Genomic DNA, 20483 nt, shown 5'->3' with positions numbered 1-20483 from the left:
TCTGGTTCAAAAGTGGCTTGACCTGGGGAATGCGGCACCTGTAGCCCATTTCCTGCACACGCCTGTGCACGGTGGCTCTGGATGTTGCCTTTGTATGTAATCTACTCGCGCAAATAATTAAATTCACGTTCGGTGTGAACACACCATTAGGTGTGAACGCAGCAGTTACATAATAAAATATTGGTCACAAATGATTGGTCACTTTCTAAATAGTAAAAGTATAGCGCATCTACTAATAATTATATAGTTTTTTTACCGATGCAGATGTTAGAAACGATGCATCGCGATACAAATGCCAACTTGTATCGATGCACACTTATTTAAATCGATGCATTGCATCGTTAGCTTTTATGCCGATGCACCGATGGGAATCGGTGAATCTTACCATCCCTAGTATATAAGCATTCGCCTCGATAGTAGTCGTGTCTCCATTGCGTATTTTTATATTTTGAATATATTCCTCCACTGCATACTGTAACCCCTTGTGCCTCGATCTGGAGGATATCGCTGAGGTATTGCTCCAAAAAAGGTCACTGACACGCACGGGTATACCTCTTCCCGTCATGGCAATCTGTCGCGCTGGTCGTGTTTGACCATTTGTTTGACAGGCGTAGTAACAATAACTAGGGGGCGTGGCTTTTGCGAACGGTCAATTGGATAGACCTACAACAACCAATCAGAGCAACGCAGTAAATGACGTATGTTGAGCTACGCATAGTCAACATAACTCAACTGCACACACGCTGGAAGTAGTAGTAAAATAATGAGTGTTGCTTATTTTACTTGGTCCTCCACAAGTGCCACCAAAGGAGAAACCACAACGACCACAGGGTTTTCATTGCGTCCCATCTTCTTAGCGACCATCGGAGCCAGCTGATAAATTAAACTTTTGCCGAATCCCGTAGGAAGGACGGCAAACACGTCACAAATGGTCAAATGAGTAATAAAGATTCATTTTCTAAAGTCTGAGTGTTAGTCTTTACTGAAATTCCAACAATACATGAACGCACCATAAATATGTAAAAAGCGAGTTAAAAATGAAAATGTTTAAATTAGTTTTTTATTAACGTAAATTGGCAAATATCAGAGCACAAAGTACCAAATTTATTGCTTCCATATGCACCATTTGAAATGGGAGGAAGGTCACCATCCCACACTCACAAATAAAAATAACATCTGTTAATACATTTCAAAGATTCTCTCACGAATGATAAAAAGATAAATGTGGTTATAATCCTTGTAGTAAAATCATTATCTGGTCCCTTTTATCATGAGCATCTAGTCTAATTGTGCTCAGCTTCAAAAAGTCAAGGTGCAATTTCAGAAGTATTAGTGCAAACAAACCTATTGAGCTACTCAACAGGAAGAGGTAATGCTGTGCTATTGCCTGAGAAGGTCAGAGGAAGATCTCTGCAGCTTTGCATAGCGGTCAGGTCTGTGGAGTGGAGTAAAGCGAGTGGTGTTGGTTGATCTGGTCGCTCCTGTTGAAGAGGAGTGGAGTCGTCTCACTCGACCCAAACCAGCTGTTGGTGCAGACACTCGGTTTTGATCACTATATCACAACTTTTAACGTCAAATATCTGAGTTGTAATACTCAAAGCCTGATGAACACATTACCTGCTATGAGGATTGATACTGTGGCTCCAGAGAGAAGCCGTGTCATCATCCATTCCTCGAGGATCATCAAAGAAATATGACTGTGAGGCTTGTGTGTTGCACATGGCTGGGCTGCAGTTCTGAAATAAACAACAAAGCAAACATCTCAATGACGTGACTTTTTTTTGTGCTCAGACTTATTTTATTCAAATATATATATTCTTTTAAATACAGGAAGCCAACATTTAATGCATATATATATATATTAAATTGGCAGATTAGTTTGCTTTTCATTCTTTTTTTTTGTCATTGAACTAAATACAGAAAATGTACACTACTGTTTAAAAGTTTGGGGTCTTGTAAGGTTACTTAATGAAAGAAGTCTCGTATGCACAGCAAGGCTACGTTTATTTGATAACGTAAAAACAGTAATATTGTGAAAGATTATTACAATTAAAAATGACTGTTTTCTATGTGAATATATTTTGTAATGTAATTTATTCCTTTTCTCATTCATTTCCAATGCGGACATTTTTTAATGTGAGAAGTACAAGAGTGACTATTTTTTGCACAATGACGATTTTTTTTTTTTTTTCACAAAGCAAGTGTGTCAACCCCTTTACCAAGTTTCGTACCATTCATTCATACCATGAAGTAAAAAATTCTAAAATAAAAACAAAAAAAACTAGGGCTGGGCAACGATTAATCGTGATCAATCGCATCCAAAATAAAAGTTTGTGTTTACATAATATATGTGTGTGTAGTGTGTATAATTATTTTGTATATATAAATACACACACATGCATGTATATATTTAAGAAAAATGTGTTATTAATATATCAAATATTTATATTTATATATAATATTAATTATGTATAAATATATATAAAGTATATACATGCAAATATTTCTTAAATATATACATGCATGTGTGTGTATTTATATATACAAAATAATTATACACACTACACACACATATATTATGTCAACACAAACTTTTATTTTGGATGCGATTAATCGTGATTAATTGTTGCCCAGCCCTAAAAAAAACATAAATTTTTTCAGTCAAAACTGACCAAAGAGTACCAGAGGGTTACAAAAATAAATAAAGACCTTTTCTTGAGGAGGCTGGCGAACTCTGAAGATGAGAATGAGCAGGCCAGTAGGTAGCAGCTCCCAAATGAAAAGAACTGCTCCAAAGATAATGTAGCCTCTTTCTCCAAGTTCACTCTGAAGGTCAGCCTTTGAGAAGAACACACAACCATCACAAACTGACCAGTGAGAGAAATACCCTTTCATTAGCAACCCACAAAGTGCCCACCTGATCAGAAATGTTGTACCAGTCATAGTCAAAAGCCTCGACTTTATGATTCTGAGACAAAAACAGCACTGCAAGATTGTAGCAAGCCCTGCTAGAGAAGAGCAAGATTACACCGGCCCCCAACACCACAGTCCGGCAAAGCCCCTGCAAACACAACACAGCTGGAAATAATGCTTTTTTTTTACCAAAGTTTGTCTTGTTTATCATGAACAGCAACAGAGATTTATTCTTGATTAGATATTTAGCAGACACTTATCCAAAGAGTACCATAAACTACATCAGAATATTTCAGATTAAACAAGTAAAATAGATTGCGACTACCATTTGAGCTCAAGTCCTTGCAAAGTATGTACCTTACTGCGTAGATAAGGGGGGGTGGTGGTGGGCGAGAATCGAGTTAACAGGAGCAGAGATGTGGCCAGACACACAGCTTCCAGAATGAACAGCAGGTCATTAACCAGAACCCGAAGCAAAACCAGGCTCCAAGCATTTTCACCACCTCCACCAGAACCTCCATGCTCTGCGAGGCTTGCGCAAACTATGTTGACGCACAGGAAGACGGCACTCATGGTGGCATACACACACCGAGCCGCCCGTCTGGAAGTCAAAGTTCACACACAATTCTTGGGAAACTTGTTTCTGCCACGGAATAAATCATAAGGTGATCGCAACTTTTTATCTCACAATTCTGACTTTATAACTTGCAATTGAAAAAAAAAGGGGGGGAAAAACCTCACAATTGTGAGATATAAACTCGCAATTCTGACCTTTTCCTCACAATTCCGAGTTCAGATATAAACTCGGAACTGTGAGATATATAAACTCACAATTGCAAGTTATAAAGTCATAATTACGAGATTTGAACTCTGAATTTTGAGAAATAAAGTCAGAATTGTGAGATTTAACTCGGTATTCCCAGAAAATTTCAGAATTACGAGTCACAAAACTCGCAATTATGAGAAAAACAAATCCAAGTTTATATCTCGCAATTTTGCAATTCTGAGGAAAATAAATCTGAATTGTGAGACAAAAAGTGACAGAAACAAGCTTCCATACAATTCTCATTAAACAAATGATATCCATTAATATTAAGGCAGTAGATTTAACATGTTAATTTAATTAGTTACGAAAAAATAACGTGTAACGAAACGAAAAAATTCTCTTTATTTACATTTACTCACCCTCATGTTGTTTCAAATCTGTATGACTTTTTATTGACCTGTATGATTATTTATGACAAGATATTTTGAAGAATGGCTGTTGTAACCTTAAAGGCTTCTGTGTAAAATGTTGAATATGTCAAATATTTAATTCTAAATCTACTTTAATAACTTTTTGATGTTTTTCTTATTTAACACTTTATCTTTTGGGGGAAATTTCTCAGCTGAATTTGATGTGCAAATTAATTTGCGATTAAATAGATTAATTAATTATCACATCATGTAATTAATTTGATTATTTTATTCACTTGACACAGCACTAACTAATATGCATGCATGTATGTGAACTCACAGTGCTTTGCTGGGCTCAATGTTGAATACACTTCTGACTTTGAGCAACTCCTGTCAAAATGAAACGTTGTTATTAGGGAGTGGATTGATTTCACAAACATCTTACAAATCTTTCTCTATCTAACTTTAACTTGACTTACCTGAGTAAAGTAAAGGTTGAAGAGACTCAGAGTGAAAAACTGCAAGCACACTGGGAAGCAATAAAGGAGCCAGTAGACTGGAGTGGACAGGTGGTTGGCCGCAAGGGCATCGTGGAAATAAAACGAGAAGAGTGTTGTGCGAAGAGCTGCCCAGAACAGGCAAAGAAAAAGAAAAATACTCTGGTAGCTCCATCGCTTATGCCGGTAGATTAACAGCAACCAAAGCTGAATGTATACGACTAAAAAAAGACCCCCATAGAGACAGGCGTAAAGAACCGTGACACCCAGCTGTACTGATGGGGCCACGGCTGGTCTCATGGGGGAAGGTGGAACTGAAGTGTGCATTATGATGATGGATGTGAGAAAAATATTATACAAAACAATGTATATACCAAAGCATCAAAATAAAATAAAACTAAAATGGTATAAAATTTCAGTATAAATCATATTAGCAAAATGGTAAAAAAAAAATTAATTCAGCCGTACTGTCTTTGTCTGAGTATCATTATATGATATTCTGTCACATATGGTGAAGCCAGGATCAAACTACACGACAAGAAAAACACACTTCTTCTGAAAAAAAAAGTCCTTTGTGAGAATTTCCCTTTTCAACCTGTGATCTGCAAAATAAAAGTGAAAGCGTTAAATGTACGTTAACTAAAGTAACACAGCCAAGTTTTACATCAACTCAAAAATTGACACAAGAACACCATTTTCCTCATCGCAAACAAAAGCATCTTTTATCTGACAACAGCCATTACAGTGTGACTGATTGGGAGTTTTGACAGTCGCGAATGACAGCACGACTTTTGTTTATTCGCTAGACCTGTTCGTCTGCACGGTGTACAGCACAAATTTTAATAGTTTTTAACGGTTTAACTCATTCTAACACTGAAACATTCGTATCAAAATTACTTTGTTTAGACTGATACAAAGTGGCTAGCTGTGTGGCTAACGTTGCTAGATAAGGGTTTAAAATCGATTTGCTAGTTCATAGGTCAGTTTTGGCATAAATATGCGACACGCATTCTTTAAAGATCCCCTAAAATATTACAAAAATAAATTCAACAATACCTTACAAAAAATGACCATGTAATCGACGTGACACGTCCAATAAATCCTTTCCCTCATCACTAAAGTCCCTTTCGTGTTTATGCACTGCCTTATCTAACGGACTCATCAATGGCGACATCTAGCGGTACATACTGGTAATGACAAACGTAAACAAACGTGACTTCCTCCTCATGCAAGACCACGCCCACTACGAAGAACGGTAACGAAAACAACGATGCTGTCCTTAAAATTCTTTCTCACCAAACTCTTCAAAGGTACAGAGGAGTTTCAAAAAGGGGGAAAGAGGAACAAAGAGATCCGCCATCTTAATTTTTAGGAAGTATTTTGTATTTAAGCATTATGTAGTGGGGGTGGTTTGTACTAGTGCTAGGCTGGCTTTACAGTGGTAGAGGGCGTGAATTGAAGTCTAGTTTCAGGACTCATGAGTCATGACAAACGCCCGTTGCATTACCGCACTTGGCCTGTAGGGGAGCCCTTAATCAATCAACCATGGTACTACTGTACTGAGAAACGGAGAAACGGCGGTTAGTTCAATTTTGCGCATCAATAACCGTCATGTCAGCTGTCATTCCTTCCTGTCATTATGATTTATACCTGCTTTTCATTACACGAACCGAATAAAGCGAGGAAATCAACAACTTGGTTTAAATAACACTTTTTAAAGTTATATATATATATATATATATATATATATATATATATATATATATATATATATATATATATATATATTGTATTTGATGAACTCATCATTTCATAACATGAACAAGAGTGATGATGTGCGGTCAGTATAGATTCGCAGGCTGTGAGTCAGAGGTGGTTTGTAACGTCTGAACTCATAGCGTGTTTAGTAGGCGAGGTTCTTCTTCCTCACTTTTTCCTCTCACTCTCTCGCTCTCTTTTCTTCACTGTACCGCACTGTGTGAGCTGTAGTTCTGCAGCCACGTCGCAGACCGATACAGCATCTCCTTTACCAAAGTATCCGCCTGGGATCGACTACAAGTTTACCACCTCGTACAGATCGTCATACGTTTTGTTTTTACCGTTTTATTTTTGAAAATAGTTACTCGTTACGGATAAGTTGAGAATAGTTATCGCCTGTGGTCATGGTGAGTAGCTTGCGTGCTAACTAGGGTTTCAAACTTGCTGGCTTGGTGTTTAAAAAGGTTAACTTACAGCTTCTGTTCTTTAGCGTTTAAACAGTTCAGTTTGTCTCACACACCTTCTTCTACTGACCTTGCATAATGTTAGACAAACGTTTTGCTACTTGTTAACCAGTCTTGCATTTAGAGATCAAGGGATGTGGAGTTGATTATTCAGTATTATCTTTCTATTCTATCTGTCTACTCTACAGTCTTTGGATCTTTTAAATAATTTTGCATTTTATACTTGATAATAACATACTGCATGTACCAAATGCATCTACAAACAACAAATTAAATATACATTATTTGTATACACCCTTTATCCTGTCTATATATCTACAGTCTTGCATTTTATAATTGCTAACAACATAAGCATATGTACCAAGTGTAAAGAGTGTATGTATACAAACAACAAATTGCATATGTCAAATGTGTATACACCCATTATGTTATGTTTTTGCATTAAATTATGTTTTTGAACTTATGCTATAGGAACCAGAGGATGTATATTTTAGATCACCAGAACAATTGATAGATGAGGAGGCGAATGAGAAAGCAACATCCGAGAGGAAGGAGGATGGAGAGGAATCCCGTAAAGCAGGGAGACCACCGTTGTCCCGCATCCCTACCTTTCAAAGCTCAATGGGCCGCAAGCGAGTCACCATCCAGAGTGCAGAGTCATCACTGAAGATGGATGGATCCAGCCAGCAGGGCCAAAAAGAGAAAGCTGGTTCTACAGAGGCTGGAAGAGGCAAAATGCCAGTATCTGGGGGGAGAGAAAAAGCACTGCCCATCCCATCGGCTCGTTTACCCACAAGCCTTGCTGATGTTCTCTTTGAAGGTGATATCTCGGATCACACCTCCACTCTTTTAGCTCCGAAAATAGATCAATCCCTTGATCAAACGCCTGAGATTACAAAAGACTCTGATCAGGATGACATGTCACTGCAGCGACCCCCACTCAGGGACATCTATGAGACCAATGATCTCGTCGCAAAGCCTGTTTCTGAATTTGAAACTGCAAGTGCAGAGAACATCTCAGAAGATGAGCAGATGTCGGCACAGGATGATGTTGTAGAGGATCTGAGCTCGGGCTCCTCTGATGATCAACTCGAGGCCTCGGCTCAAGCTTGTGAAGAAACTTTGAGTGAGGAAAAAGGAAGTGTATCCCAATCACTTTGGACAGAAGAAAATCGTGTCACAGAGAACAATGTGAAACAGTGCTTTGTTTCAGATAAGGGTGATGGATCCGCACTTAGTGGTCAGGATGAAACCGCTAAGATGCAGAAACCTTTAGATAGTAAAAAATGCATTGAAGAAACACGACAGGGAACCAAAACTGGCAATACTAGTCCCACAAAACACACCCAGGCCAAAATGTTTACACCCTCAAAGGTGAGGTGAATTATATTACATGCAATATGCAAAATGAATGGTGTTTGCTTGGGCAAGCAGACTATTGTTTTTCCTGTTGAGGAAAGGCATGCTATTACCTTTCTAAGTGAACAGACATAGATTTACCCTGAAGAAGGGAATCACTGCAAATCATTTTCTTGTTTTCCAGTACAACTATCCAAACATTTTTAAATGAACATACATTTACTTAAGAATAAACAAGGCATAATATATTAAGTTTTCTGAATGGTTTATCAAAATAAAATCAGTTTTCTGTTTAAAACAAATGACTGCCAATGGGCTAAGAAAAATAAACTTGTTTTCCCTTAATATTATGCTAGTTTTGAGCCTAAAACAATATATTTTGTCTTGTTTTAGGCACAAACTCACATAATTTTTATACAAAATAAGACTCAATAAAATAAGTAGTTTTGCTCCTCAAGTAAATGTATCTTGTTTTAAAAATGTTGAGGTGTTTTTCTTTTTTACTGGAAAACGTGACAAAAATACTAGGTAAGAAAGAAAAATACTGCGGTGCAAGCCATATCTGCAGACCAGAATGTCTTTCTCGGGATTAATTTGACCTCTTTAATTTGCATACATATACAAATTCGAAGTATCTGAGTCTAGTTGGCTTCAAATATGTGTTTTCCCATCAAAGAAGAACAGAATTTCAACAGAAGAGGATATGTGAAATGAAAAAGCCACAAAACAGCAATTTCATCACTAACAGATATCTGCATATCTTGTTAGATAGATGCTAGCATAAGTAAATAGTATGTCTTTCATTTTATTTTTATATTGTTTTAGCAGACAAAAGGAAGGAGCTTTTTCCTTTTCTGTCTCGTGCCCTCCATTCTCCTTCTTTTGGGTGGATTTGCATCGCATATCTTGCAGTATGGAGTCCCTAAATCCATGTCACACCTGATGTCACAACTGGAGCTTCACTGTCTGGAAAGTTTCTGGATGCCTCAAGAGACGTGCATCTCTGACTGTAGGTGAGGAAACGGATCCTGAAGAATGTCTAACTTTTTTAAATGGCGAGTTTGAGATGTTTAAATGTGTTTCTAAATGTTCTTTATCAGGCTCACTCTTGTTGAGAGTGTCCCAGAGGGCCTCAGCTTCCCTTCAGGCTCACCACACCTGCCAAGCATTTCAGAGACTTGGACTAATCTACTAAACAGAGCAAACAGCTCTGTTCACATTGGTGCTTTCTATTTCACACTCCGAGATTCAGACCTGGGCCTTACGGAGCCCTCGTCTGTGCTGGTATGTTGTGCCGTGGACATTTTACTGTGCATAAGTGAGAATAATGCACTCTACGCTCTAGAACATTTGTTATCGGCATATGATCTAATAAGATGTGGATAATAATAGGATAGTATTGATCCTGATTATATGGGAAGGCAGTTCATTTGTATCTTTTCTATAGGGCAAAAAAGTGTTTAACCAACTGAAGCAGCTGGAACCAAAAGGAGTGAAGTTGAAGATTGCAGTGAACGCCCCTCAGCCATACATTGCAGACACAGACGAACTGGTAGCAACAGGTACAACACCATGTCTGTTGCACACATTGAGAATTGTAAGAGCTTGAATGATTTTGAATGAATGTTATGCAGCCTTTTCCCCTCAGCTTACTTGCTTTGTGCTTTCTCTTTTAGGGGCTGACGTCAGGGGAGTTGACCTGCAGAGCATCACTGGAGGCATTTTGCATACCAAACTGTGGGTTGTGGATAAGAAGCATATATATTTAGGGAGCGCAAACATGGATTGGCGTTCTCTTACCCAGGTGAGTCGAAGGCTGCATCCGGAAGCTGAAAAATGCTATCCTTCGCTGCATACAATATCCCAATTCTGTGTGTTAAGATTCTGTCACAGTAAGAGCTAGTGTGTGAAACTAATTAACAACCTAGGAAACTAACAAAGAACTTAGGCAGGCAAAACAGGAATCAGTTTTGTGAGGTACCTTTGTGAAAAAAACCTGCCTGCAAAGTCATTGCTTGATAGGGCAGCTTTCGGACGCAGCCGATATCTATCAATATCATTATCTTATTGGATGGTAAATGGATCGTATTGGATGTTTCTGTTGACATGCAATGCCCTTGACATAATGTAATTTTTGTTTTGTTTTTATTTTATTCATTATTCAGTGCCGTTTATTAGACTATAATGTCAAAATCAACCCAAATAAACAATCCTATAAAAATGCTTATGCTAAAATATAGTCAATATTTCTACTAGGTGAAAGAGGTTGGAGTGACTGTGGAAGACTGCAGCTGTCTAGCACAGGACGCTTCACGGATATTTGACGTGTACTGGGACATTGGAGCTCAGAAGAATGGATCTCTACCTGCTTTCTGGCCAGGCCGGTTCTCCGCCCTCTCCAGTTCTAAGTACCCATTAGCTGTTAAATTCAACGGTGTCCCTGCACGTGTCTATTTGTCTGTGAGTTGTGTTTCTCTCACAAGTTGACTTTGTTGTTATGTCTGGTTTTCGTTCACCCTATTCATGATATATATTTTTTAATTGCATGTTTTGCAATCATTTTATTCAACGCGTTCACAATTCCACTCATTCTCTGACTCTTTTGTGTTTGCTGGTTTTCATTTATTCTATATGAGTTTTTTTTTTTTATGCATTGTGTAGAAAGGTTGGCTTTTTGTCATATTGTCACCTTTTTCACTTCTGAAAAAATTTAGCTTTTTAATGAACACATTGCATGGACTGTATGTATGTCCTGTATCATTAATTTTCATTTGTTTCTAAACATGATATGCATTTTTTTGTGTGAGCAGAAATGTTTGAAATTTTTACATGGCAATTTTTGACTTGTTCTTTTAGAGTTCCCCTCCTCCTTTATCACCATATGGCCGTTCTGATGACCTCTCAAGCATCCTGTCAGTGATTGCTGATGCTGAGCGCTTCATTTATGTGTCTGTGATGGACTACCTTCCCATGTCCCAGTTCACGGAGCCCATTCGGTAATCTTTACCATTTTATATTGAGTAAAACTAAAAACATAAAAATTGAAATAAACTTTAACTGAAATGAAATAAAATAAAATATTAAAGTGCCCTCATTATGCTATTTTAAAGGTTGCTAATTTAGTTTTGGAGTTCCTCAATAGGTTTACATGCATCCAAGGTCAAAAAACACTTTAATTTTTTTAACGTCCAATGACGTTTGAGCAAGACTGGTTTAATAAGACTGGAATTACTATTGACCATCAGTCAGTTCAGAATTGGTTCTTTCTTTTGGGAGACAATAACAACATTTATTAGGCACTTTGATCTTTGAAACACACCTTTTACATTCACAAACAGTTATATTACACAATACATGAAAGTTAATATCCAATAAAAGCATAATAGAGGCGCTCTAACAGCTAGTAGCCAAAGCGACATTTCTCATTTCAATATACTAAAATAACTAAAACTAAAACTGAAATAAAAATTTATAAAAAGTATAGATATTCTTTTTTTAATCAATAGCTAATAAAAATGACAAAAACACAAAATTACTGATAATTTATTTAAAATGAAACTTGAATATAAACTCATTCAAAATATATATATAAAAAAAATACTATCTCAAAACTAAAATAACATTAGTGGGAAAAATAATTCCATTAACTGAAGTAAGTTAATCATTTGTAATGTATGTGGTGTTTAATAGCTTAGTTTGACTAGTTGAAATATTGGTTTCCATGATTTTTAGGTTTTGGCCTGTCATCGACTCGGCCCTTCGTGAGGCTGCTTGTACCAGAGGTGTTGAAGTGAAGCTGTTGGTCAGTTGCTGGAGTCACTCTCCTGGTGCCATGTTTGTCTTTCTTCAGTCTCTGTCAGTCCTCAACAAGCCCCCTCTGAGCTGCAACATTCATACTGTACGTTTCTCTGCTCTTTATATTTAAAATAAATAAATAAATAAAATGTTAATCGAGGCATCACATTTACATTTACATTTATTCATTTAGCTGACGCTTTTATCCAAAGCGACTTACAATTGCTTTATGTCAGAGGTCGCACGCCTCTGGAGCAACTAGGGGTTAAGTGTCTTGCTCAGGGACACATTGGTGTCTCACAGTGGATTCGAACCCGGGTCTCTCACACCAAAGGCATGTGTCTTATCCACTGCGCCATCACCACCCGCATCACTGGTGATTTTAATTTTAATGCCTATAAACCTTTTATATACAGAAAGTTTTCGAGGTGCCCTCAACACGAGAGCAGCAGAGGATTCCGTTTGCACGTGTCAACCATGCCAAGTACATGGTGACTGATCGAGTTGTTTACATTGGTATGTTAGCTGTCTACATGCACAATTTCACACTTGCATGCTTTTCCATATTGCTGCAATCTGACGGCAGGTTTCATAATAAAAACCTGCCAACAGAAACAGTCCATGTTTACATTTTGAAGCACTGTGAATATGAGTGGTGCAATAAAGTCAATGTCATACTTATAATCCTGCTACAATGATCGATTGTTATATTGTGTTTTACAGGAACTTCCAACTGGTCTGAGAATTACTTCACCCAGACGGCAGGGGTTGGGCTTGTTGTGAATCAGACAGGTTCTGCAGTGGGGCAGGGCCAGCATACTGTTCAGAGCCAGTTGCAGAAGATTTTCCAGAGGGATTGGCATTCAGAATATGCCCAACCCATCACTGACGTTCACGCAGAACATTGTAGCGGAAAAAAGCTTACATAATGTATCATGCTCTTTATTTGTTATGTTGCTAAGCATTATGATTCAAAAAACCAAAACATCAAAAACCAAAAACTCTTCCCTGCGGCATTCCTGCCTACTGATAACTTATTTATGTTTTATGTATTTGCCAAAAGGATGCTGTGCATTTTTAATGTTTGTTATAAATATGACATTAATTCTCTTTTTTTTTTCTCCATCAAGTGCATTTATTGTATATTTGCATTATGTGACATTTGCCAGAATAAGGACAAGGTCCTTGAGCAAGCACTGATCTATGATGTTGAACTGGTTAAACATGCATGTCAATAAAATGTTGTAATAGGTGCCTTGGCTGTAAAGTTTGTTTTCAAAATAAAACTACTTTTCAGTAAGAAAATGCTTGTGCTCTGTTGTTCCTGAAATTACATTTAGCTTATTTAGGTCTTTAGTTTAAATATTTTTTTAAAGTTTACTTATATAGTACATCGTTTAATGCATCAACATTTACCTAAAACAAACAAAAAAGACAGATGTCTGCCACTTAACAGACAGGCTGAAACTCAGCTCTACAGCTAATTTTAGACATTTTCTTTAAAAAGAAAAGTGACGCCAACACATAAAATAATTTAAAATGTGTCTTATATATGTGCAATTGTGCATGTTAATTGATAAACGGCAAATTTACAACAAATTGTAACTTAAAATAAAACAAAACAATCTTGTAAATGTTGCTGCTGTGTCTCAAAACCTAGTGAGCCCCCTACCTAGACTTCGCTTTTAAGATTAAGAATGCTAGTTCCCATGATGCCCAAATATGCTGTCTAAGTAGGCAGCTCACTAGGCTTTGAAACACAGCCTGCGTCTTCTCTGCGCAGGAAGTGAAGGCGCGGAGGAAGGAAGACGCTAAAAATGGCACAAGAAAGAAGCCCAGCTTTGTGGCTTCACACTCAACCAAGTGTAACTCGTAAAATGCCGGTGTGTCACAGAATACTCTTACTTTTATGGCTACTCCACTTTTCTTCCGTATATTCAGATATAACGGACGGGAATGCGGAGCACTTAAAGCGGGAGCACTCGCTCATTAAGCCATATCAGGGTGAGTAGCCGCTGCCTGCTAGTGTTGTGGTTTGTTCTTGACGTCATTTAGCCTCATCATCACTAACGTGCTTTAAGTTTTCTGTTCACTACGTTGAGTAGGATTTCACCTTTTATTTTGTAATGTCATAGATCATGTATTTTATTGGTAGCATGTACCACAGGGAAATAAGTTAAGTAGTCTACAGTAGAGTATTTAAAGGAACACAACTTAGTGTAAACAAAACTAGTCAGCGCCTTTATTTGAACAGGTGAGGGTAGTTTGCATTGCCTTCACACGCAGAGCATGCAAATTATCAATCACTATTTTAATTGTGGGAAAAAAGTAGCATTATTCTTGCATGGCACATTTACTCTTTTGTACATGCAAACATGCGTAAATATATCCAAATATTTAGAAAGTAGCAGAAAGCAGTTTTGTTATTTATACACTATATAAATATACACATATTTACACCTCAAGTTTGTGCTAAACTTGATGATCATGTTCTCCAAAATGGCAGAAATCTGCAGTTAAAACTACTGTGGTGTTGTTTTCAGTAGTGGAGGAGGATGCCTGTATAACCTAACCATATGTTTTATTAAGTAACATAATGTTAATATACCGATCTACTTGAACTACCATAAAACTACCAAAATCTGCTTTGTACCTTAAAATGTGCTGACCTCATTATAAATGAGCCAGCATTATAATACAAGTTTTAAATTAAGTGGCCTGTTCATAAAACATGGTCAATACTTGTATGTAGATGGTGCACAAAGTCGTAAACAAAACACCATCATACCGAGTAACATACATGAGAATAAAATAATGTATGAACATTAATTAAAACAAAAATTGTAACACAAAACCCCCTAATTTTACATTTCTAAAAACAAAGTCATAAGTAAAATATAATCATATGTGATGTCACGTGGGCTTCTGGTAATGTCCTTTTACTGTTTTTCACTGTAAATGATATTGTTATTAATATTTTTTATTTGACAGAGTATTTCACAGTAAAATCTAATGTTAAAGCATTTACAAAAGTTCACTGTATGTGGTAACTTGGAGTACTGCAGCATTTTTATTTTTTTTTCTGTAAAAATGTCAAACAAATGTTTACAGTGTGTAAATTTACAATTCAATATTTTCATTGTGGTCTCCGGCTTTTGAACCCCAGTGTATGTGATGTCTAGTTCATGTTTATCTCATAATGTTCTCATGGTTTGTAGTGTGTGTACAAGCTTACCATTACAATCATGAGAAGCTTGTGACTGACATCCAAGACACTGTGAATAAATTATGATTATTAATTTATCTGACGATCAGGTGTTGGAACGAGTCCCTCAAGTCAGTGGGACTTTTGGGGAAGTACTTTAGTAACCAGCCAGTATGTGCGTCTAACTCCGGATGAGAGGAGCAAACAAGGGTCTATCTGGAATACAGTGGTGAGTAAAACTTCCTTGAACTAAAAACACAAACTTTTTTTTGTCAGCCGAACCCTTTAGATGTAAACTATTTATTGAAGTACCCCTTGAGATTTTAATACGTCAACATTTTTTTTATATGCAAGTATCCTTGTGAAACATAGTCGGTTATGTCATGTGAATGTAAACGGTTGAAAAGAAAATGTGTGTAACAGTAAGTTGGATACGTGTAGCTCTTAAAGTGACAACAGCCTGATAAACCTACTGCTATCCTCAATGCTAATCTAACAACAAAAGATAGAGAAAATCACTAAATGCTCTTGACTGATTAAGCCCTGCTGGAGCGGCTCTAAATATTCACTGTGCTATTAAATTAAAGATAAAATATGATAGAGCAATAATATAAACAGTGAAAGTAACAGTAGCTCCTACAATACATTTGAACAGGCATATATCAATTGCAATTTTTAAGTAAATATTAATTTACTAAGCCACATAATTTGATTCATTTTCTTGCCAGTTTCTCTGCCCAATATTAAAAAAAAAAAAAAAAAATTAAATGAGAAATTAGAAAATGAAACTGGCATCGGTACTCTGCATCGTCAAGTGCTAAAAATAATATAATAAAAAAATATTTGATATAATAAAATAATAATGTCCATTGTATGTTGTCAAATGCATCTCACACTTGCTTTCAAACCAAGTACCTTCCTGTTGATCAACTCTCAATTCATATATCCAACTTGAATGCAAAATCTGAGTGGGGAAATCTTTCGCCCTCGTGCGATTCCTATTTAAACGAATTGTATTTGATTGTGAAAATTCCCTAAAATACCGCATCTTATCAAATGCAAAACAAAGCTATACGAGTAATGTTAATTGTTTTGCCTTTTGTAGCCATGCTATTTGAAGGATTGGGAGATGCATGTGCAGTTTAAAGTTCATGGATCAGGAAAGAAGAATCTCCATGGAGATGGCTTTGCCATTTGGTACACGAAGGAGAGACTACATCCTGGTAAGTTTGAAAGCTGTGATCCTGTGAAGGAAAATTGCAAGTTCAGGTCCTGTTTTAAGCACTTTCTCTGACCATTTCCATTGCGCACTTCATGATTTTAACTGTAATGAGTTATGATGCTGTGTGTGTGTGTGTGTGTGTAGTCCATCTGTGATCCATTTGCTAGTCTGCTCTTTCTTCCCTGCAGTTGATTGTGTCATACTTTCATTTAGGCCCAGTCTTTGGAAACCAAGACCATTTTGTAGGCCTGGCTATTTTTGTGGATACCTTCCGTAATGATCTCCAAGGAATGGATGTAAGTGAGCCGTACTCATGGGTCCTTCTTTCTCTACAGGCACCGTGTTTGGAAGTAGTGGCAATTTCCATGGGTTGGCCATTTTTATAGACACATACCCTAACGATGAGGCTCCGGATGTGAGTTGAGAGATGTAAAATGTTTGTGTTTTTGTACCTTCATTTGAATGAAAGCTTTGCTTTTCCATGATCAGAAATTGACTTGAGACTAAAATGCAAAGATATTTATATACCTAATATGTTTTGAAGCGTTAAGAATACTGGACTTCTGGCATGTTTGGTCTGCTTCTGGCTTTTGTCCTCATCTGTAAACTGAACTTTAAGGGATAGTTTGAATACGATTATGTGCCAGGTATTTGCTTTCAGATGTTGAACTGAGAGAAACAATCCTTCGAGTAGAAAATAATAACTTTTATTTGGACTATCCCTTCACTCTCTTTTGATTTGCTTTGTTCCGAAATGATCTTTCAACATTTTTTCAAGTAAGCAATGCTTTCTTTGTTTTGCCTGCATCATGTGGTCCGTGTCATTTTCTTACCCGCCGCATCATTAATTATTTTTTGATGTAGCATTTGGTAAAAAATATTCAGTGTTTATTATTTTGATTTTAGTAGTTTACAGTGACCTTTTATAAATTTAGATAATTCTGTTTGATTCAGGAACAGCTGTATAAAGGTACAAAGTACCATCATTTGGTAACTTTCAGTGTATTTTTGTGTCGTCAATATAGAAAAAAAATCAATGAAATACATTTTATTCATATTCATTTTGGTCCTCTAGCGCTCTTTTCCCTACATTTCTGCAATGGTGAGTAACGGCTCCTTGCCGTATGATCACGGGAAAGACGGCCGGTCTACTGAATTGGGAGGATGCTCTGTTGAAGTCAGAAACAAAGATCATGACACATACCTGGCTGTTAGATACTCCAAAGGCAGACTCACGGTAAGAGCTCAATCATTGTAAATGGTAATAATCAGGATGGTAAAAAAAACCCAGTAATATTGTGAAATATTATTACAAGAACTGTTTTCTTTTTAATATATTATAAAATGTAACTTATTCCTGTGAATGTTCAGCTTCATTACTCAAGTCGTCAGTGTCACATGATCCTTTAGAAAACATTCTAATATGCTGATTTGCTGCTCAAGAAACATATTTTTATTATTGTCAGTGTTGAAAACAGTTGTGCTGCTTAATATTTTTTTCAGGATTCTTTGATTATTAGAAAGTTGGAAAGAACAGCATTCATTTGAAATATACATATTTTGTTATATTTACATTATAAATGTCTTTACTGTCACTTTTGATCAATTGAATGCATCCCTGCTGAATAAAAGTATTGATTTCTTTAAAAAATAAAAACTTACTGACCCTTAACTTTGACCCCTTATTTACTTTTGAACAGTAAGGCACGTTCACACCAAGGACGATAACTATAGTGATAATGATTTTTTCCAGCTGATGAGCGAAAAAAACATTGACAGCCAATCAGAATCCATCATTTCATTCATCAATCAATTCATTTACACGACAAGGGCGTTTTTGGGGCCTGAAAACGCTAACTTTTGAAAACGGGTTTCAAATTGCAAGTTTTTGAAAATGATACCGTAATCGTCTCCATGTAAACTACAAAAATGTGTAAAAACGGTGACGTCATGTGCATGTGTATTACCTGTTCGGTCTATAGGTGCGTAGTGTTTCTTTACAAAGGGACATCGTCAAATACTGGCCTGGATTTTGCATACTACAGTGTTTTTAGTCGTTTTCATGGATCCGTGAACGAGGATCGTTTTGGCAATGTTGTCAAAATGTTGATTTTTTTTATTTTTTATTTTTAGTACATCATTGACACGTAAACATACCCTAAAACGGCAGATGATATAACTGCAGTGCCCGCTTATAATAAACAAAACTATGTATTGACGCTATTATAGTTATCTTTCTAGTTATTGCTCTTGGTGTGAATGGGTCTGTAGTGTATATTGTTTTATACTGGCATTTTAATTTTGACACTGAAAAAATCATGACCATTTTTTTCATGACTTTCGTTTTCCTTTCCCTGAACCTGAAGAATTCATTTAGATTTGCATGCTTTAAAGAAACATGTGAAATGAGCAACCACTCAATGGAGAAGATGTTTTGAGTTCCTTATGATAAGTCCTTTATTATATTGAATATGTATAGAGGTTTTTCACAGCTAATGTATATGATGTTTTCACAGATTATGGTAGATGTGGATGACAGGAACGATTGGAGAGAATGTATTGATATTGGGGGCGTCCGCCTCCCTACAGGATACTATTTTGGGTCTTCTGCGGCCACAGGAGATCTCTCTGGTAAGGGTTAGTTATAAATCTCCACAGTAGTCCTGATGTCTTTTTTCCAGACCTCACTGGCACGGTTTCTTCTGTGCAGATAACCATGACATCATCTCTATGAAGATGTACCAGCTGATGGTAGAACATACTCCTGAGGAAGACAACCAGGACTGGACGAAGATCGAGCCTAGTGTCAGTCTCCTCAAGTCGCCAAAAGGTAACAACGCTGATGTGTAGTTGGAGACATATTCAAATTGTTGGCAGAAGGATTTTTCATTCAACTGCTTGTCATGTTTACATGTCTTCTCCCACAAAACAGACAATATTGATGATCCAACGGGAAATTTTCGGAGCTCACCCCTCACTGGCTGGAAGGTCTTCCTACTACTTCTGTGTGCCCTGCTGGGAATTGTGGTTTGTGCAGTTGTTGGTGCTGTGGTCTTTCAGAAGCGTCAGGAGAGGAACAAGAGGTTTTACTAAACATCTGGATTTTAAAGAACTCTCTAGATTGTTGGTGAAAAACATTAATGTGAATTTCGAACAGCTGTACAAATGTTGATATTGTTGAAGTGCTTGATTGGAAGGAGTAGGATTGGTGGCTTCAAAGAAACCTTTCTTTATGTTTGAGTCTGCTTACATATAGTAGATTACACATTTTCAATGTGTTCAACAGTAGTACATCTTTATTTCTGTGTTTACACTACGTCTCTAAATTCTTCTTGGTTTCATTTTTTTATAATTGTTTTTAACCCTTAATCTGTTTCATCTACACATTGTTTTGTTCTGATCTGGAGTGTTAATAATGCTGTGTACAACCTGTATGATTTACTTAGGGTTTTAATGGACTGCAAAAGAAATCAAACTAATGAAAATGTTCTCTTAAATTGATCAAATCAATGTAAATATTAGTAGCTTATTTTCTAAAGTTACTACCCTGGTCCCTTCTCTCTGCAGTATATTGTTTCAGCCTTGTTTTTTAACCAATATTGAAACAAATAAAAGAAGAAAACGAATTGTCTTTTTTTTTTCTGCAGGGTAACAAGAATTCAGCCTTGTGAGTTTTTGTTTCTAACATCCTTTTTGCAATTTTTTGCGCATATGAGAGAAGTGATTGCAATGCACTGATTCACAACAGTTTATGAAAGAAGTTCCCAAAGGTTTTCTGTTGGAGAGCAAATGGGCAGTGACTGTAAAATTATGCTTTTGGTGAGAAAATAAAGCAGTTAACAGTTGACTTGCTAAACATGTGTTTTTTCTTTTTTGTATTAGTTTAGCCATGTGTTGTAGCCTACTACTATATATTCATCATAAACCACTCAAAATTAATTCCAGGACTGAAATGATTATTTGTCCTGACAAATATTTTAGTATAATAAAAAATGTCACAAACAATGATTTTGTACAACAACTCCGGATCGATTCAAATTCGTATCGTTTTGTCGCTGTGTCAACAGTTGAATCCCTTGAAGGAAGCTCTGACA

At 36.7% G+C, this 20483-nt stretch overlaps 3 protein-coding genes across 6 annotated transcripts; 2 read left to right on the top strand and 1 right to left on the bottom strand.

Annotated features, from left to right (window-relative positions):
- Positions 1 to 1325: 1325 nt before the first annotated feature.
- gpr137 (G protein-coupled receptor 137) lies at positions 1326 to 5725 on the bottom strand. Of its 2 annotated transcripts, XM_056250386.1 has the most exons (8): positions 5643 to 5721; positions 4569 to 5188; positions 4430 to 4479; positions 3271 to 3514; positions 2918 to 3061; positions 2710 to 2838; positions 1618 to 1736; positions 1326 to 1523 (listed from the first exon to the last, which is right to left on the bottom strand). In XM_056250386.1, exons 2-8 carry the CDS (start codon positions 4911 to 4913, stop codon positions 1430 to 1432), a joined length of 1125 nt encoding a protein of 374 aa, XP_056106361.1. In that variant the 5' UTR covers positions 4914 to 5188; positions 5643 to 5721; the 3' UTR covers positions 1326 to 1429. The 2 variants fall into 2 exon arrangements, with proteins under 2 accessions (XP_056106361.1, XP_056106363.1); XM_056250388.1 differs by lacking the exon at positions 2918 to 3061 and having other exon boundaries at positions 5643 to 5725.
- An 815-nt stretch (positions 5726 to 6540) lies between these two features.
- On the top strand, positions 6541 to 13267 carry pld7 (phospholipase D family, member 7). Of its 2 annotated transcripts, none has more exons than XM_056250368.1 (11): positions 6541 to 6751; positions 7280 to 8182; positions 8996 to 9180; positions 9268 to 9451; positions 9615 to 9729; positions 9844 to 9971; positions 10424 to 10627; positions 11024 to 11163; positions 11900 to 12065; positions 12379 to 12478; positions 12686 to 13267. In XM_056250368.1, the coding sequence occupies exons 1-11, from the start codon at positions 6749 to 6751 to the stop codon at positions 12889 to 12891; spliced, it is 2334 nt and encodes a 777-aa protein (XP_056106343.1). In that variant the 5' UTR covers positions 6541 to 6748; the 3' UTR covers positions 12892 to 13267. The 2 variants fall into 2 exon arrangements, with proteins under 2 accessions (XP_056106343.1, XP_056106342.1); XM_056250367.1 differs by having other exon boundaries at positions 8993 to 9180.
- Positions 13268 to 13744: 477 nt separating this feature from the next.
- Positions 13745 to 20015, top strand: lman2 (lectin, mannose-binding 2). Of its 2 annotated transcripts, none has more exons than XM_056250390.1 (8): positions 13745 to 13966; positions 15278 to 15396; positions 16273 to 16390; positions 16725 to 16804; positions 17465 to 17626; positions 18906 to 19020; positions 19100 to 19219; positions 19322 to 20015. In XM_056250390.1, exons 1-8 carry the CDS (start codon positions 13780 to 13782, stop codon positions 19480 to 19482), a joined length of 1062 nt encoding a protein of 353 aa, XP_056106365.1. In that variant the 5' UTR covers positions 13745 to 13779; the 3' UTR covers positions 19483 to 20015. The 2 variants fall into 2 exon arrangements, with proteins under 2 accessions (XP_056106365.1, XP_056106364.1); XM_056250389.1 differs by lacking the exon at positions 16725 to 16804 and adding an exon at positions 16603 to 16685.
- The last annotated feature ends 468 nt before the right edge of the window (positions 20016 to 20483 follow it).

This window comes from Rhinichthys klamathensis, unplaced genomic scaffold (genome assembly GCF_029890125.1).
Source record: "Rhinichthys klamathensis goyatoka isolate OS25496 unplaced genomic scaffold, OSU_Roscu_1.1 h1tg000068l_1, whole genome shotgun sequence".
In the NCBI taxonomy this organism is placed as follows: Eukaryota; Metazoa; Chordata; class Actinopteri; order Cypriniformes; family Leuciscidae; genus Rhinichthys; species Rhinichthys klamathensis.
This window is presented reverse-complemented; position numbering and strand designations above follow the sequence as displayed.

Bases quoted from the DNA above. Each gene is read 5' to 3' on its own strand.
- gpr137 (XM_056250386.1), bottom strand. From the start codon at position 4,913: ATGCACACTTCAGTTCCACCTTCCCCCATGAGACCAGCCGTGGCCCCA. The intron at 3,062-3,270 runs GTACATACTTTG...TTGTGTTTGCAG, and splicing joins CCCCTTATCTACGCAGTAAG to GGGCTTTGCCGGACTGTGGT. The intron at 1,737-2,709 runs GTCTTTATTTAT...TGTTTATTTCAG, and splicing joins GCCAGCCTCCTCAAGAAAAG to AACTGCAGCCCAGCCATGTG.
- pld7 (XM_056250367.1), top strand. The intron at 9,181-9,267 runs GTGAGGAAACGG...GTTCTTTATCAG, and splicing joins ACGTGCATCTCTGACTGTAG to GCTCACTCTTGTTGAGAGTG. The intron at 11,164-11,899 runs GTAATCTTTACC...CATGATTTTTAG, and splicing joins CAGTTCACGGAGCCCATTCG to GTTTTGGCCTGTCATCGACT.
- lman2 (XM_056250389.1), top strand. From the start codon at position 13,780: ATGGCACAAGAAAGAAGCCCAGCTTTGTGGCTTCACACTCAACCAAGT. The intron at 19,021-19,099 runs GTAAGGGTTAGT...TCTTCTGTGCAG, and splicing joins GGCCACAGGAGATCTCTCTG to ATAACCATGACATCATCTCT. The intron at 19,220-19,321 runs GTAACAACGCTG...CCCACAAAACAG, and splicing joins TCTCCTCAAGTCGCCAAAAG to ACAATATTGATGATCCAACG.